Source organism: Phalacrocorax aristotelis, chromosome 6, assembly GCF_949628215.1.
Source record: "Phalacrocorax aristotelis chromosome 6, bGulAri2.1, whole genome shotgun sequence".
Classification (NCBI taxonomy): domain Eukaryota; kingdom Metazoa; phylum Chordata; class Aves; order Suliformes; family Phalacrocoracidae; genus Phalacrocorax; species Phalacrocorax aristotelis.
Window position 1 is genome coordinate 60,869,634 of NC_134281.1, and position 14,978 is coordinate 60,884,611.

A 14,978-nucleotide genomic window follows, 5' to 3' on the forward strand; every position below is an offset into this window, starting at 1 on the left:
TAATACGCAACTACATTGCAAACCAGTCCATTAGCATGATGTATTACTTCACAGCAGCTGGGAGTAACACGGTGTGGTGAAATTACCGATGTCGTGGAGGCCAAGATTTGGTTTGTGTAGAATAGAAAAGGTACTGATTTTTTTTCCTATTATGATCAACCATTACTTTGCCAATGTTTTGTAATGTGTCTTGCAGAGTTTCATCATAGTTTTTCAAAGCTGGATGAAAATTTATATTCTGCCATTGTGGTCAGTCAGTTTTTAGCATGCATAAAAGAAGCATTGTTACCAAGCTTCCCTTCAAGCCTGGGATGTCAGAGTTGCAAGGAGTAGGGCAAAGCCTCAGTAAGCTTTGGGAGCCAATGGAGAACTGCAAACTCTGTTTTATTGCACCTGGCACTTTATCAAAATCAGCTTCATAGGGGCCAAACCACCCATTTCCTCGAGCAGATAAGGAGGATGCTTTTGCTCCCTGAGTCAAAGCTCTGTGACTTTGTAAATAAGGCAGTATAAATGTGTATTTTTAAAGTGTACTTTCCGGAGGGATTGCAGCTAGTACATTGCAGACTTTTCTCTCAGATGACCTGAACTTCAGGACTAATTAAATTGGTTAAGCTAAAAAGAAGTATAGACTTTAAAACCACCTGCTATCACAACAGCTAAGACATGAATTGTGCCTGGATTGTCCAAAATGGGATTTTTAAACACACTAAACAGTTATTAAATTGAAAATAAATGCTTTCCCCCCACATTTTCAAGAGCATTCTGGTGTTTTTGAGATCTATGCCACAAACTTTGGGAAACCTACCTCTGTTGGAGCTCCATGAGAGAGGAAATATAAGGAAATGTGCCTACCCACACCCAGCCCCCGGCCACTTGTTTCAAGGCAATGAGTCAGGACCCTGTTACACAAGTTTCTTGATATATAATTTTTTTATTTCTACTGCTGATGTGATCATTTCATGGATCTTGTTTGGCATACATAGTCTCAAATGTTGGTCTGTCAGAGAAGGCCCATGAGCTAACCAAACTTCATTTTCTTGTCCGTCATTTTCTAATTCTTCATTCTTAGGAATTAATCCAGCAGATGTAAATGTGGAAATAACTCTGTATAATCTCCTGCTTTAAGGCAGTCTTTCCCAGATTTGGACAATGCAGAGCGACTGTGTTAATCTTCCATCAAGCAGATGGAAGCAATTCTCTAGAGTAGAGTCCATTGATTGTTCGTTGAAATTTAAACTCTCTATTTTTCAGGAAATTCCAGTGTTTTGAATTCATGTTTCCACCATGCATTGAAATAAGATTTTTAATACAGTCAGGCTGTGCAATTGTTTTCATATTTATTGTATTTTATATTGTAATTTAATACAAAAGTCAAAACACTTTAACTTCCATGTATTAGACTGTAACTAAAAACAGAGTGATGGAGTTGAAATTAAGAGTTTTAACTTTACCAAGACTATATGCGTGGATTTAATGAAAATGAAATGTTTTAACTGTATTCTCTTAAAAAAAATTTTTAAGAAAAGCCTGGTTCCACAAAAACATTGAAATTCTAATTATAGTTTCTCTGTTGTCTGAGAAAATGTTTACTTTCTTGGCAGTTTTGAATTTAGCTTTCTCTGTGCGACATCACCCTAAACACAGCAATGCCATAATACTGACTTTGGTAGGAGCCACTCAGGTGACTTTTAAGACAAAACTTAACTGACCTGAAATTCTTGATGGGAGATCTAAAAAAAGACTTCTTATCAGTGAATGCCATGAGACTGTGGAACAGACCTCAAAGTCTCCTCTGAGAAGTAAGCTAGAAGCAAGGGCTCTTAGAGTGTGCTACAGGGGGAAAAAATTGAAGCTTTCTGTAGAAGTGGGCAAGTTTAATAAGCCCTTTCATCTTTCATGTTCTCTGATTTGAGTTTTGTTTTATTTTGGCCTGAAATAAAACCTTTATTCTTCAAGGGCAATAACAGCATGTTTTTCGTAACTCCTTAGCTTTCAACAATAGAGTATAATATTTTGATTCACTATTGTGTTAAAACTGCAAGTGTTTTTCTGACTTCTTTGGCGTAATGATTTATTAGTGTTGACACTCCAGCGCTGTTTGTCAGTAGAAGTCAAAAGCTCAGGTTTTGCTCCTTCTGGCAGATTACATACAAATTATGCAAATCGCTATAGTGCAGGTTATAACCTAATTATGTTCTACATCTTCTACATCTTGAACAATGATAGTTGCTGTAAGGGAAAGCTGTCTAGCAGTTTAATTGCTAATGTATTTTATTTCCTCCTTTTTCTATTCTACAAAAGAAGCCACGTTATGAAGTGAGAGTACGCGTGAAGGTTTTGCTGCTGTGCAGCATATCTGCTTGTGCTGCTAAAATATATGAAAGAAACATAGCGGTCAAATTGCCTATATTTATATCAGTAGTGGCTTTTCTAATGCAAAACTGATTTTTTTTTTCATGGCTTTAACAATCTGTTTATAATAATTAGCAATAAACTGTAACTTCACTTACAGACTTTCATAGAAGACAAGAAAAACTGAATTTTTGTTTTGTCCAGGTAAACCTAACCCACAAACCCAAGATACTTTGTAATCTTACAGCTCATATTTTTGTATCCCAATTTATAGTCTACTTGCAAGTTTGGGTTTTTTAGTACATAAAACACATTTTAGGAATAAGTACTTGGTTAGTACATTTTTCTCCAACATTTTCATTAGCTTTCGCTTCAAGTGAAATTCTTCCTTTTAATGTATTTACATCTCTCAGTTGCATTAATAAGTGCTTTTATGCAGCTGTATTCCAGCTTCAAATCAAGGCAGCTCCACGTAGTTCCCTCCTGGCCTTGAGAAAGTGTCATCTCAAACTGTGGAATGAGGGCAATTTCAGTCCAGACATCTTTCCTTTGACATCAAATAGGGCTGAAATTGCCCAATGACTTACTTTTTTTCTGAAAAAAAAAAAAACAACAGTGTAACTTTTGGCTTAATTCCTTTCTTTTTTGCTATAGGTATTGGCATGCACGTAAATAGATAAGCACATGCACATACATTATATAGAGTTGGCCAGCAGAAATACTGGATTAACCACAGTGATGGACCTCTGTGTTCGCACACGTTGAGAGAGACTTTCCATCTGCAGAGTTCCAGGTGGAAGTGCAGATCCAGTCAATCAAGACAAAGTTCACATACTGAACAAACGGGTCTGGTTTATAGTCCACAGGATCCCCAGCCTAAGGAGACCACTACTAGCCTGACCACAGCCGGTTTCCCTGTTAACTGGGTTTAGCGCAGAATAAGGACCAAACTGTCAAAGATGAGTCAGGGTTGGGGTGTGGTGGCAGGTCAGTGTTGGGAGTTGTGCTTTATCGTATCTGAGGTTTGATGGAAGACATCTCATTTCAGGGCTGTCAGCACTTAATTTATATACATGCATGCACACTTAAGGCTTATTTTAAAAAATAACCTTCATGACACTATGTGCCATTTAACTTTATTTACCTGTCAACAGGAGCTGACAAATCTAGCTACATTTTTAAGCTTCTTGGTTCTTGTTAGATACTGCTCACTTAATTGAAGTTTTTATACCGAGTTTTACGTAACATCCCGTAATGATCTAATAGAAATATAAGCAGTGCCACATAGTTCATTAGGGCTGCGTGTCCTTGTGCTGTATTGCTCACACCTTATTAGTCTTCAGCAAATGTTCCACTTTTTCTTTAGTTTTGGCAAGCTGCTCAGAACACCATTTCCTTCTTTTCATTCTGGTGGAGTCCAATTGTTCTTTGCTTACACTACATTAGCCTTTCCCAGAATTTAGCCTGGAGTTTTTATACACTGGGGAGTTTCCAGTGTGTTTAGATTATAAAATGATTTCCTAGTGTGACTGTGACGGAACCATGCTTTCAGATAATACTGTCAAACTAGATTTTGGTGCTGTTTTTCTCTGTTTCTTTGCGGTATTTTGCTATACAGAAATGATGTGTACAATCATTTTGTCACTTGAAAGTGATATTTTTCAAATCACCCTCCCCAATAGTTAGGATATTCCCAAAACTTTTTCTTCCTCTGTTTCTCGTTAGGTTTGTGTAGATCAATTGGCGTAAGCAACTTTCTTATCAGTCATCTTGAGCAACTAAAGGAAGACTGTGGGATTACTCCACATGTTAATCAGGTGAGTGGATAAATATATTCAAAAGTACCTGGTTTGGGGTTTTTGCTTTTGGTTTCTTTGGTTAATAAACTTCTCCCCACCCCTATGCCTGAAAGACTACACCCAAACTAGCCTTCGTCATACAATTTCTTCTCTTTCATTTCTATATACACACTGAAAACCATTCAGGAAGATGATCTGAAGTGGGGGGTGGGCAGGGGATCTTTTCCCCTTTTTCTTCCCCAGCCTCTCTGAGGGTACTTGTTTGTGGCTGCTTTTAAGGCACAAACAAATGGTCCCTGTGCCAGCTTTTGATGATAAAACAGTTTAGAAATAAAACCCAAGGAGCACTGAACATTTAGCATCTCCAGAGAAAACAAGGTTATGGAGAGCCTCTGTTCAAATACTACGTATAATTCCTGCAAGCAATGCGAAAAGCCTCAGGTGATTACATATCTATGTGAGGGTGCTGTTTCCTTTGCTCCCCCCTTATTTCATATTCATATTTCAAGATCATATTAAATTAATGAACTTCTCGTTTATGAAGGTGCTGCGAGAGCCCTGGCAAAATGTTTCTGCTGCTCTAGGCAGATAAAAAATGGCTACCTACATACCGGCAGACTTCCAGGGCACTGACAACTATTCCCTCGTTGCAGTTTTCCGCCCACAGCTATGCTGGAAGTTCATGCTCCCATTCCTACCACCTCCTGCCAGTGAAAGTGTGCTTATGCTAACCCAGAGCTGGGGACTGGAATGGATGAAGTGCAGGCACATGCTTTTCCCCACTGTACAGGTGGTGAGGATTTCTGGCACTGTTTATGGTTTAATGTCATAAACAGGCACAAAAAGGTTGCTCAGAATGTGATTGTCAGAACATAACGTCTCTGATTTTTGCTGTCCGCTGGACTAAAGGTTACTAAAGGACAATTATGAGTGATGATAAGTTAACGTAAAACCATATAAAATGTTTCAATTGAATTATTCAAATAAGCCATTGAAATATGTCTTATGACAGGGAGGTTGATGACTGTTTAAGAATCAGTGAGTTTGTCAAGGTTCAGTTGTGTCTCCGTTTCAGAAATGTACATCATCCAAGTCTGGCTGGAGCTTGGCATAAGTTACTGCCTGTTAAATGAGAATAGCCTTTCAGTCTCCTACTAAATCACTGCAAGGGAGAAAAAAAATCTAATCCTGGATTTGTTTTGAAATTTCCTGTTACCCACAATGTCAAAACGTTACCAGTCTTACTGTGTCAGGAGTGTTAATGGAGAAAAGCTGTTTCTTGACACTATTTGACGGCATCTCTTTTTCTGTGGCTGAAAGAGAGGAGACAAGACGTTGAGGTGGGAGCGATCCTGGGGGGTTGGGAGGGTGCCCCTGCTGTATTCACAGTCATTTCTTAAAGTTGTTCCAAATTAAAAACAAAAAGCCAACACTGCATGCCACTGCAAACTGCTCCACTCCGAACAGTTTTGTTATAGCATTAATTTACACTTTTTAGAGTTACAGGAATCATATAAACCGTAGCTCAGGTTATCCTCAAAAGAGTATTTATTCTGTTTCTTGCTTAGTTTTGGAGAGTTGCTGAGTCTGATAGTGAGATTATTTAAGCATTATCAAATACCTGTTGAATCCCTAAGTTTAAATTGGGAATGGAAGTGCTGTACTGAATTCTCATTTCACTGTCCAGAATTAATAATGCAGAAGATCTTTGCTATATTTGTGCAATCTTTCAATGAACTTATTTCTAAATACAAAACGTTTGCAAATAATAATTGTATACAAAGTCTAAATATTTAAGAAACAGTTGAAGGAAAATCACTTCCCTCTTAGCTGTGTTAAAACTGCCTAAAGAATTTAGGTTGTTCTTATAATTCCAACAGTTCTTACGATGTTAAAATTGAAAGTTATTTTTTCTGTGAAGAGGACGGAGTAGGAAGGCAGGAGAAAGGAGGTTCTTCATTAGACTTTTATAGTCTTTGCAAACCAGGTAGTAAGCAATGCTTCTGTTTTACAAACCAAGTTGTAAGTACTGCCTCTCTTCTTGGTTCCTGGAAAAAACAGTATCATCATGGCTTTTAAAGAAGTAGGAAAGGCTCGTCTTTTCAAAAATATAGTACTGTTGAGGTATTTAGTAGTAAGTAAGCACCTATTAAAATGGCAGTCTACTGCTATAGATACTGTTAAGCACTGCATAAAATGATGATAAATATTTTATTCTAGCATCGTGTAGAATGAAACCTACAACCTAGAAGTTACAGGTTTATTTTCCAGAGTTTGTAATTGACTTGGCAGTAGTAAGTTTGGGTTTACGCTCAAGGAAGTCTTTGAAGGCTCTTTAAAGGCTTTTATGCCTGTCACTCATTAGGGGAAAAAATACATTTTATAAGAATTTAATTAATATATTTGTTTCCTGTAATAAGGTGATACCCTGAAACCTAATATAAACTAATATAAACTGTTCCTCTCCAAATTCCCTGTAGGAATGCTCACCAATACTTTTTTCTACTTTTGTAGAAGTGCAAATTACTGTGTCCTGGCCTCAGAGAGATTTAGTAATGTTGTTAATATTGCCACGAACATTGAGCTCTGTTACGTAAATTTGTGCAAGGTAGAAATGTATTTTGGTATTTTGAGGCACTAGGAAAAAAGCCCTCTGTACATAAACTCACCTGAGCTGTCTTATATTTCAGTTTTATAAAAAGAAATCATTTTAAGACTGTGCATTCCCATGAGGAAACTGAAGTCCAGATGCACGGAAACTTTAACAGGTGAAGAGAACCCACAGCAGGGTGGAAAGAGTGAGGCTTTTGTATCCCATCACCCGAGGTGTGACTTTCGAGGTCTGTGTTATTAGGCTCAACTTTTTCCCATTGCACTATGACTGTGATAAAAAATGTAGACATTAAAGCTTACTTAGGGTTCCCCTGTGGCTGACCGAGGGGCAGCTGTGCAGAGTTCTGTAATGTGAACTGTGAACTCTTTTATGAAACAAATGCCAGTTTTTACACACAAATCACTCAGGGTAGAGCACCAGAAAAGATCTTCCCCTACCACCATATGACGGACAGCCCTTGCCTGAGAAAAGTTTGGTGACTAAAATAGCAGGGGTGGGGCAAGTCAGGAAGCAGCAATTATTATTTTGAGGGGATGCGCATGCTGGCCACTCACCCTATGCCTCTTCCAGCTCAGGATGCTAGTCCCTTGCATTCAGATGCTGCAGAGCCTTCCAGAAAGTTTTCACAAGAAAAATAAATTCAAAAGTGCTTATCTTATTTTATGCATTTGATTATTTTAGCAATATATTTGCGAAGGAAAATACTTGCTGCTACCAACACACAACTTTATGAGCCAAAATATAATACACAAAATTTGGGAGTCTCTTGATTCAACGAAAGGCACAAGGTATAAAGTATAATATAAAGGTATATCTTCCCAGGTGGGAAGTAGTTGTTGCTGTGTATTCTGCTTGTGCAGCAGGCAGGTGACATCTCAGCACACTGTTCTTAGCTTTAAGTATTTCTGGTGTAACCTGAAACTGTGCTGCCTAGAAATCTTATTAGACCAGCAGGTAAAGTCTGCTTGCACTTATATCAGTAATAAATGCTGAGTAAGTTACCTGATGCTGTAGGGGTACTGCAGATTTTTCAGCACTTGATCCTAAATACGTCATTCTTTATTTAATATTTTCTAGGCGATGGTATTTGTTACACTAAGTGTAAAGAACGTCTACTAAAATTGCTTATTACTCCTGTAATAATGGAGTAATACACCCTGCTTGCTCTTTCTTTTTCCCCTCCTGGTTTTGCATAAAAACAATGAGAATATTTTCTAGCCAGCTCAGGTGCAAACGAGAATAACTGAATGACCTAAACACTGGTCTTTCACGTGTAAACATGACATACAAAGGCTACTCAAAGGTCAAGAAACATCAAAGGTTGAAGACATGGATGTGTCTGCTGCTTGAACCTTGTTCCCGAGTCCACCTAGTAATTTAGATCACAGCAGCTTTAGGCTGACTCAGCCCAGCCTTCGAGGGGCACAGTTTTTTCTTAGCGCATATTGACTGACTGCCAGCCTATTGTTCCCGACCATTGTTGTCTGAAAAGACAACATGTACTAAAGATGAGAAACAGGAAATGTTCATTTGTCCTCATTGTGGCAGAAGAAATTTTCCAGATTCCATGTGTTGAGGTAATTGTTCAGAAGAGTATTTTTCTTCAAAATGCGCAAGAGGTAGATCACTGGAACAATGGTGACGGACAGGCACAAGAATACATCACATGATTTTATAAAAGAAAACACTACCACCCATTTTGATCTGAATGCAGAGGAAGGTGTGCTTCTTACAATGTATAAACCATGTAATACTTAATAACATAGTGAGGAATATTACAGAGGTTCTGTCTTGGCTTTTGCTACACGCCAGAATAAGTGGCTCTTCGGAGATCCTTACTTTCCAATAACTCCTGTTTCCTTTTGCTTCCAACAACTATGTCTTTGTAGCTTGTTACTTCTCCTCTTTTAACTGGTTCTTGGCAATTTGTGATCTTCCTTCCTACAAAGGGTCTCCTCCACACTTCATTCCGCAGCGTGATTGCTTCCCTGCATAAGCTGTTGGTGACATCACACACAGAATACAGGTTTTTCCATGCACAGTCCATGCCAACAGGCTTTGCTTCCAAGGTCAGGCTCTCATCTGAAGGAGATTGTTCTGGTTGGTCTCTTGCAAACCCGGTCCCTGCCCAGCCCCCTCCCTTTGCCGGTGCAACTCAAGGATCATTAGTAAAGAAACAGGCAGGGAAGTGGGTTTGAGGAAAAGAGGGTGGTCTCAAATCACCAATAAAACTGACCTGGTGCTCTCTTCCACTGTGCATTTGCCTAAATTTCTCAAACACAGAGCAGAACAAGAGTGCAAGTCCAGCTGCAGGTAGGGCGGGCGACTGCTCCATGCACCCTGCTTGTGGGGGAAGCCTAAAATACGTAGTAAACTGTTGTGCCGATTAATGGCAAAATGCTTGTGGATTAATGTCGTTCACATATCTTCTGAAAGTGATAACGTGCATCTGTCTCCCAGAGCAGTAATTTCACTCATGTTGCATTTTTAAAACGAGAGAAAAAACATTTTCATTTATCAATGATGTCTTCTCTGAAATGTACACTCAAGGTTTAACTAAAAATTAATTTGTATTTATCTAAGGTTGAATACCACCCTTTCCAAAGACCTCAGGAGCTGGTGGATTATTGTAGGAGGAGAGACATTGTTTTTGAAGGCTACTGCCCTTTGGCCAAAGGTGAAGCACTCACTCACCCTAGTATCGTTCAGCTGGCAAAGAAATACAGCAGAACTCCAGCACAGATTTGCATACGCTGGAGCATACAGGTAAAGCAGGGTGGTAATAAAAACGTGGCTCCTCTCTCAGGAAGAAAATGCACATAGTTCAGGTCTTGTGCATCAAACCAGAAGTTAGACAGAAAATATTTTTCCATCAATATGTTGATATCGCGTGAACAAACTGTGCTGTACTGGAAATTTGGAACGTAGTACACAAAGCATGGCAACGTTTGAAATGTGCAAATAATCTGATTGTAGAGAATAAAAAGAACCATCAATAAGAGAGATGTTTTCAAACTAAATGTTACAAGCAGTATGGGGCATCGTTCCATTTCTATCACTCAACATGAAGTACTAAGTGGGGAAGCAGCGTATTAAGTTGATATAAACCACATAATCCGTGTTGGAATTTAATGCGGCGTATGTAGCTGCAATTAAAAATAGCATATAGAAATGGCTGTGTCCCCTGAAAAATGAAATTAAAACCTCAGAGGACATGAGGAATGTCTTGCAATGTTTTGAAGAGAGATTATTTTCTTTGAAGCTATGTACATTTTGATGATGAGAAGCGTGATGTTTTTCAGAATGGGATTGTCACTATTCCAAAGTCCACAAAAGCAGAAAGGATACAGGAAAACTGCAAGGTGAGGTTTGGGTACGTGCTCGGGTCTGACTGACATCCAAATTACTGGTTTTAATACTTGGGTTTGCCTGCCCATTTTCCTGTACCAGTTTTACACTGGGGCAACTCAGATATAATTGGCAAATGATAGTACCATAAAATTACTACAGTATAGTAGAAAACCACAGTTCACAAATGTCAGAAATCAACTGGAGGGCTAAACACTGTGTATAAAAAAGAGATCCATAGAAAGACCTTTTGTAGTTGATTTTCATTGTTAATATTTTCATTTATTACTTGGCTGATAGTAGAACATCCTAAACTGGTTATGGTTAGGTCCTCTTTGTGATAGGCGCATAGGTCAGATGGAAGGATTTTGGCTGCTGTGCGTAACACTGTATGAAAGCTGTAAAACTTGGGGATATCCCAGGTGCAGACCTTGTATAAAGCAATCACACTGCTGCTGGAGCTGCCTCTCCCCTGCCTCCTTCCTTCTCCTGGGCTTGCAGAGAAGGTCCCAGCATGACAGGGATGGACAAAGAAAAGAAAAGCGGGGAAAGAAAGAGGATTGGCAGCATGATTCCCCCACTCTTTTTAAATTTCCTTTTCACACCAACTGTTTCTAATTTTTTACTTCATTTTTCTCTCCATTTCTCTAATCTGAAAGTGTGCGTTGGGCAAATCAGGAAGAAACTTTGTAAGAAGATAGGAAACTTCTGTCTGCTGGTTAAATCGCTGTGGGGGATGGGTGCGTGTGCAAATCAATGTCCACGCAATGAGGATTTCTTCTGGTGGCTCTGCCTCTTCATATAGCTCCTGCCTTGCCTATTCATTCTGACACGCACACTGCCTTCTGTGGTACAGGCATAGCTGTTTGTGGTAGTGTATGGTGAGCCAGCTCAGAGAACGGAACCAGGTTAAAAATCCTTCCTTATTCTTTTATTTTCCCCCTTGATATTTTAAATCCAGAATAATTCTATTTTTTACAGAGTTTACTCTGTGGCCCCACCAATTCATTTCATGCAACAGAGGGATTGCATTGCAGCAAAACTTAAATCACTTAGGATGGAGAGGAGGAGGGGAGAGCTGGCGCAGTCATCGGATGTTGTTTATCACATCTCCCTTTTTTTCCTTCCCCCCATGCCAGTGTGTTGCCCTGAGTCTCTGCCTCCTCAAGTCAAGTTGCTGAAAGCATGGACCTCGTCAAGCCCGTAGTGTATGATATAATATATAGTGTTCCTGGTTCTGTGACTGATCCCTGGTTTAGGTTTAAAAAGCTTGAGAACTGAGGTTTAACTACAAGCGTCATTCCAGCAGACAGCGATTGCTGGATACCGCAGGATGGGAGGAGCTCCTTTGGCAGCAGTTCAGGCTCCACAGGATCCTTTTATCAAGTGTGGAGGAGCTCTGACAAAGACAACAGAGCAACTTAGAGCAACTTCAGTTCTGAAGTGATAACGTCTGAATAAGACGCCTGCTAAGAAGACACTGACACTGTCATTCGTGTTGCAGGTCTCGCCACAGGGGAAGTCAGTGGCTGTAAGAACCTGTGCGTGAAGACAGGTGCTTGCTTTCGAGTTCGTACCTGGTCACTATAGCACTGTACCTGCTTCGGTGTTAGCTGGTCCATGAGTGTTTTGTCAAAGTAGACGTAGAACAGATAGATGTAGCCTTTGGTTTGCTAGCTTTGTGACTGTCCTGATACCTTCAGATAATTCTCTTTGGCCGAAGCTCTGAGGAGAACAACTGTAACGCTCTCAACTGAACATTGGGATGTAAGTGAAATACTGACCTTGGTTTCCAGAGGGACTGCAGTCAGGGTATTCACGTACCTCTGGCAGTGACCATATAGAGTGCTGTCAAAAACACCTTCGATACTACCATTGTCTTAGACCCTGAGGCCAGAGTGCTACAAAACCATCTTAACAGAGTCTACAAATGAAAATGAGTCACAAAAGGAGCAATGGGTGCAGTGGAGCCTGTCAGCTTAATGCAATATTTGTCTATGACAAAATATAAGAATTTCCAGAAGGAAAATTTTAGAAAAATTCTGCCTCACATTTAAATGAGTGTCGGTTCGTTTAAATAACAGAAACATTCCTGATTCTCTCTGTGTTCATGATGCTAACTATGTATGCACTCCCACAGGTGTTTGATTTTACAATAGCAGACGATGATGTTGACATTCTGAACGGAATGCATGATGGGAGACATGTTTCCTGGGACCCAAGCCTTATTCTGTGAACGAAGGTTTGAGCTTTTTCCTTTGTCAGTGATCAGTGAGTCACACCATGTAATTTAAATTCAGGGAAGGTCACAATATGAGTATGATTGTAAGATTAATGCCTGCTGTTCATGATAACTGATTTGAAATCCTTAACATTGATAACAGACAAAAGGTATTTTTGAGGGTAGCGATTTTGCACAGAGATCTTACATTTCCATCTCAAATCCTGACCCATAGTTTACTGAAGCCCATGCGAAGCCTCCTGTTTATGCCACTGACCCTGCGTCAGGCCATTTAATCAAAGAGATATCCCTTCTGTAAAAATGTAAGAAAAAGTGCTACCTACTAGTGTACAACTTAACAGGTGTTAAGTACAAAATAATTTTTCAAGTACTTTGCTAGAGGGATACAGTGTATGAAGAAGAAAAAGCTGGGTGAAAAAAATGTTAATACCATTATTATTACAGTATTTATATGGTAGAATATACTACAAATCTCCATCAAAAATATAATCTCACTTTAATAAACAATATCACCAGAAAATGTTTTGTGTGTATCATTGCATAATAATGGCATTGACTCAGAGTGTTCTATGCATATTATTTACTAGCCTGTAGGTATATCAAAGTAGAAATCTTTCTGGGGAAGCCCATGTACAAATAAACTGTCTGCATGGCTCAGGATTGAGCAGCAAGGTCCAAGAGCCAAAGAAGCATCTTTGTTATTAGTGATCTTCTTTTACTGGAAATTCTGGTGAGTTTTGTGTAGCGTTGAGTAAAAGTTTAGCTTTCCTTTTGGATTTGTCCAGGAAATCTCATTAAGAGACTGTACTGTTTCTCAGATTAAATATATCTATGGAGTTTACAGATCTGTTTTGAGAAATACGTCCGCAGCGTCTTTTATCGGCCGAGTGTTCAACTTCTGGTCCCATTGGTTTGATATTTTAGGAGTTCCTGTGTCTAGAAAGGTATGGAAAATCTGACTATGATTTATATTGTGTGTGGACTTCCTGAGGCAGTTTTCCCAGTGCTGTTCTGCTTTAGTCATATCGTGAAACAAAGCTCCTTCATTTTTTATCAAGAAGGGACTTGCAGCAATCATATATTCTAGCCTGCGTTGTTTGTTCTCGAAGTACAGCTTCTATACAGCTCAGCTAAAATACAGACAAACTTACCTTTTTGATAACAGAATAATTGGCTGGTTTTTCCTGGTGAACATTTGCATGAAAATTTGTCTAGATTTTCCTCTGGAATCATTAATGTGTTATTTATTATTTTAAAATACAAGATGTTGTATGAAATGCTGTACTCACTAATACCTGTACAATGTACAGTCCTAAGAAAGATCCGTAACTCCACAGTCAGGTTATTTTCTAGAGTTTCAAGAGTGGCCTGCAGTTTGAGGGCTTCAGTATCTGGGAGTGCTGCTTTAGGTCTCTAAGAACAGCTATGTACCTGCTTAACTGTTGTGATGAAGGGTTCAAGAGTTCCGAAAAGTAAGGCTTATTTATAAAATTCAGGTAATTTTTAGGCTTTTTTAGTTTTTGCAGAAAATTATGGCAATGTCTAAGTGGGAATTGGAAAGTTTGCCCGGAAATAAACCTTTCTACCAGTAGTCATCAGCTAATCCTGCTTTTGAAAAGTCACTTTATTAACCCATTACTGTGTTATTGAGGGTCTCCTTGCTCCACGGTGTATCTGAATTCATAAAACGAGGACTAGAAGTGAATCAGGTGCCTGGCATTTTCTCAGTGTGGCTTTTTGGCAGTGAAGACTTTCCCAGAAACTACAGAAGAGGAGTTGGAGTTTTAGCCCTAGTTCTTCCTCAAGAAACAGATAGCACATCCGCATACTGTTTCCAACACAAATGATGCATACAAAGTGAGCCCAATCTTTATGGAGGCTAGCAAATTCTAGCTTCAGTATTACCAGAACAATACCAGTTAGGACTAGTTACGTGGGCAGAAGTCCCATGTTGCTCAGAACAGCTCTGTTTTTTCTGCACTTATTTCTGACTGATTACCTCCCTGTTCTGAGCTACACAGAACTAAACCAGATTTTCTTGCTAATCCCCTGCATGGATGACTTTAGGCTACAGTGAGGATGGCTTCCTAATTCACTAATACGTTTCATTGTTCCCTCTGTCAAAGGGGTTTTACAATGGTTTTTGTGTCTGCATCTGCTTTTGCTAGGAAATCAAGCCACCATTTTCTCTGATCTAGATCATGGTATCTACGCAGCACAATGAGTAACGAAAGGAATTATCAGATAGAAATAGTATTGCTAAAAACGCTTTCTTCTTAAGGAGCAGCTGTGGCAAGTTAGTTTTAATCTGATACTTTCTTACCTGCCTTCAGACTTAATCGTTGTTGGTTCAGCACTTTTTTCTGGTTTGGGTTTTTTGTGTCATTTTCCCTAGCAATTCCTTTGCTACCAGGTAGAGTGGCTTTAGAACCACAGAAGTGTTTACTTTTAACTACGTATGAAGCCAAGTGTCATTTGCGGCAATATACCCTTCCAAGTGCCAGGACTCGGCTGACCCACGCTATCTTTCTCCCAGGTGTGGTGCGCAGTTCTGCACATCGTGCCATTGCTAATAGCCGTTGCTTTCTGCTGGGAGCTGTAATTGCCCCAAGAAATTGGA

At 39.4% G+C, this 14,978-nt stretch overlaps 1 protein-coding gene across 3 annotated transcripts in view; it reads left to right on the plus strand.

Annotated features, from left to right (window-relative positions):
• The window catches only part of LOC142059415 (putative oxidoreductase ZK1290.5), a 49,540-nt gene that overhangs the window by 30,864 nt on the left and 3,698 nt on the right, over window positions 1-14,978 (plus strand). For 2 of the 3 annotated variants that reach the window (XM_075098249.1, XM_075098250.1), the window contains exons 4-7: window positions 4,081-4,172; window positions 9,352-9,534; window positions 10,071-10,130; window positions 12,257-12,358. In XM_075098249.1, the coding sequence (XP_074954350.1) occupies window positions 4,081-4,172; window positions 9,352-9,534; window positions 10,071-10,130; window positions 12,257-12,352 (431 nt within the window). In that variant the 3' untranslated portion in view covers window positions 12,353-12,358. Of the gene's footprint in view, window positions 1-4,080; window positions 4,173-9,351; window positions 9,535-10,070; window positions 10,131-12,256; window positions 12,359-12,945; window positions 13,089-14,978 lie in introns of all 3 variants that reach the window. The other variant, XR_012661333.1, reaches the window with a different exon arrangement.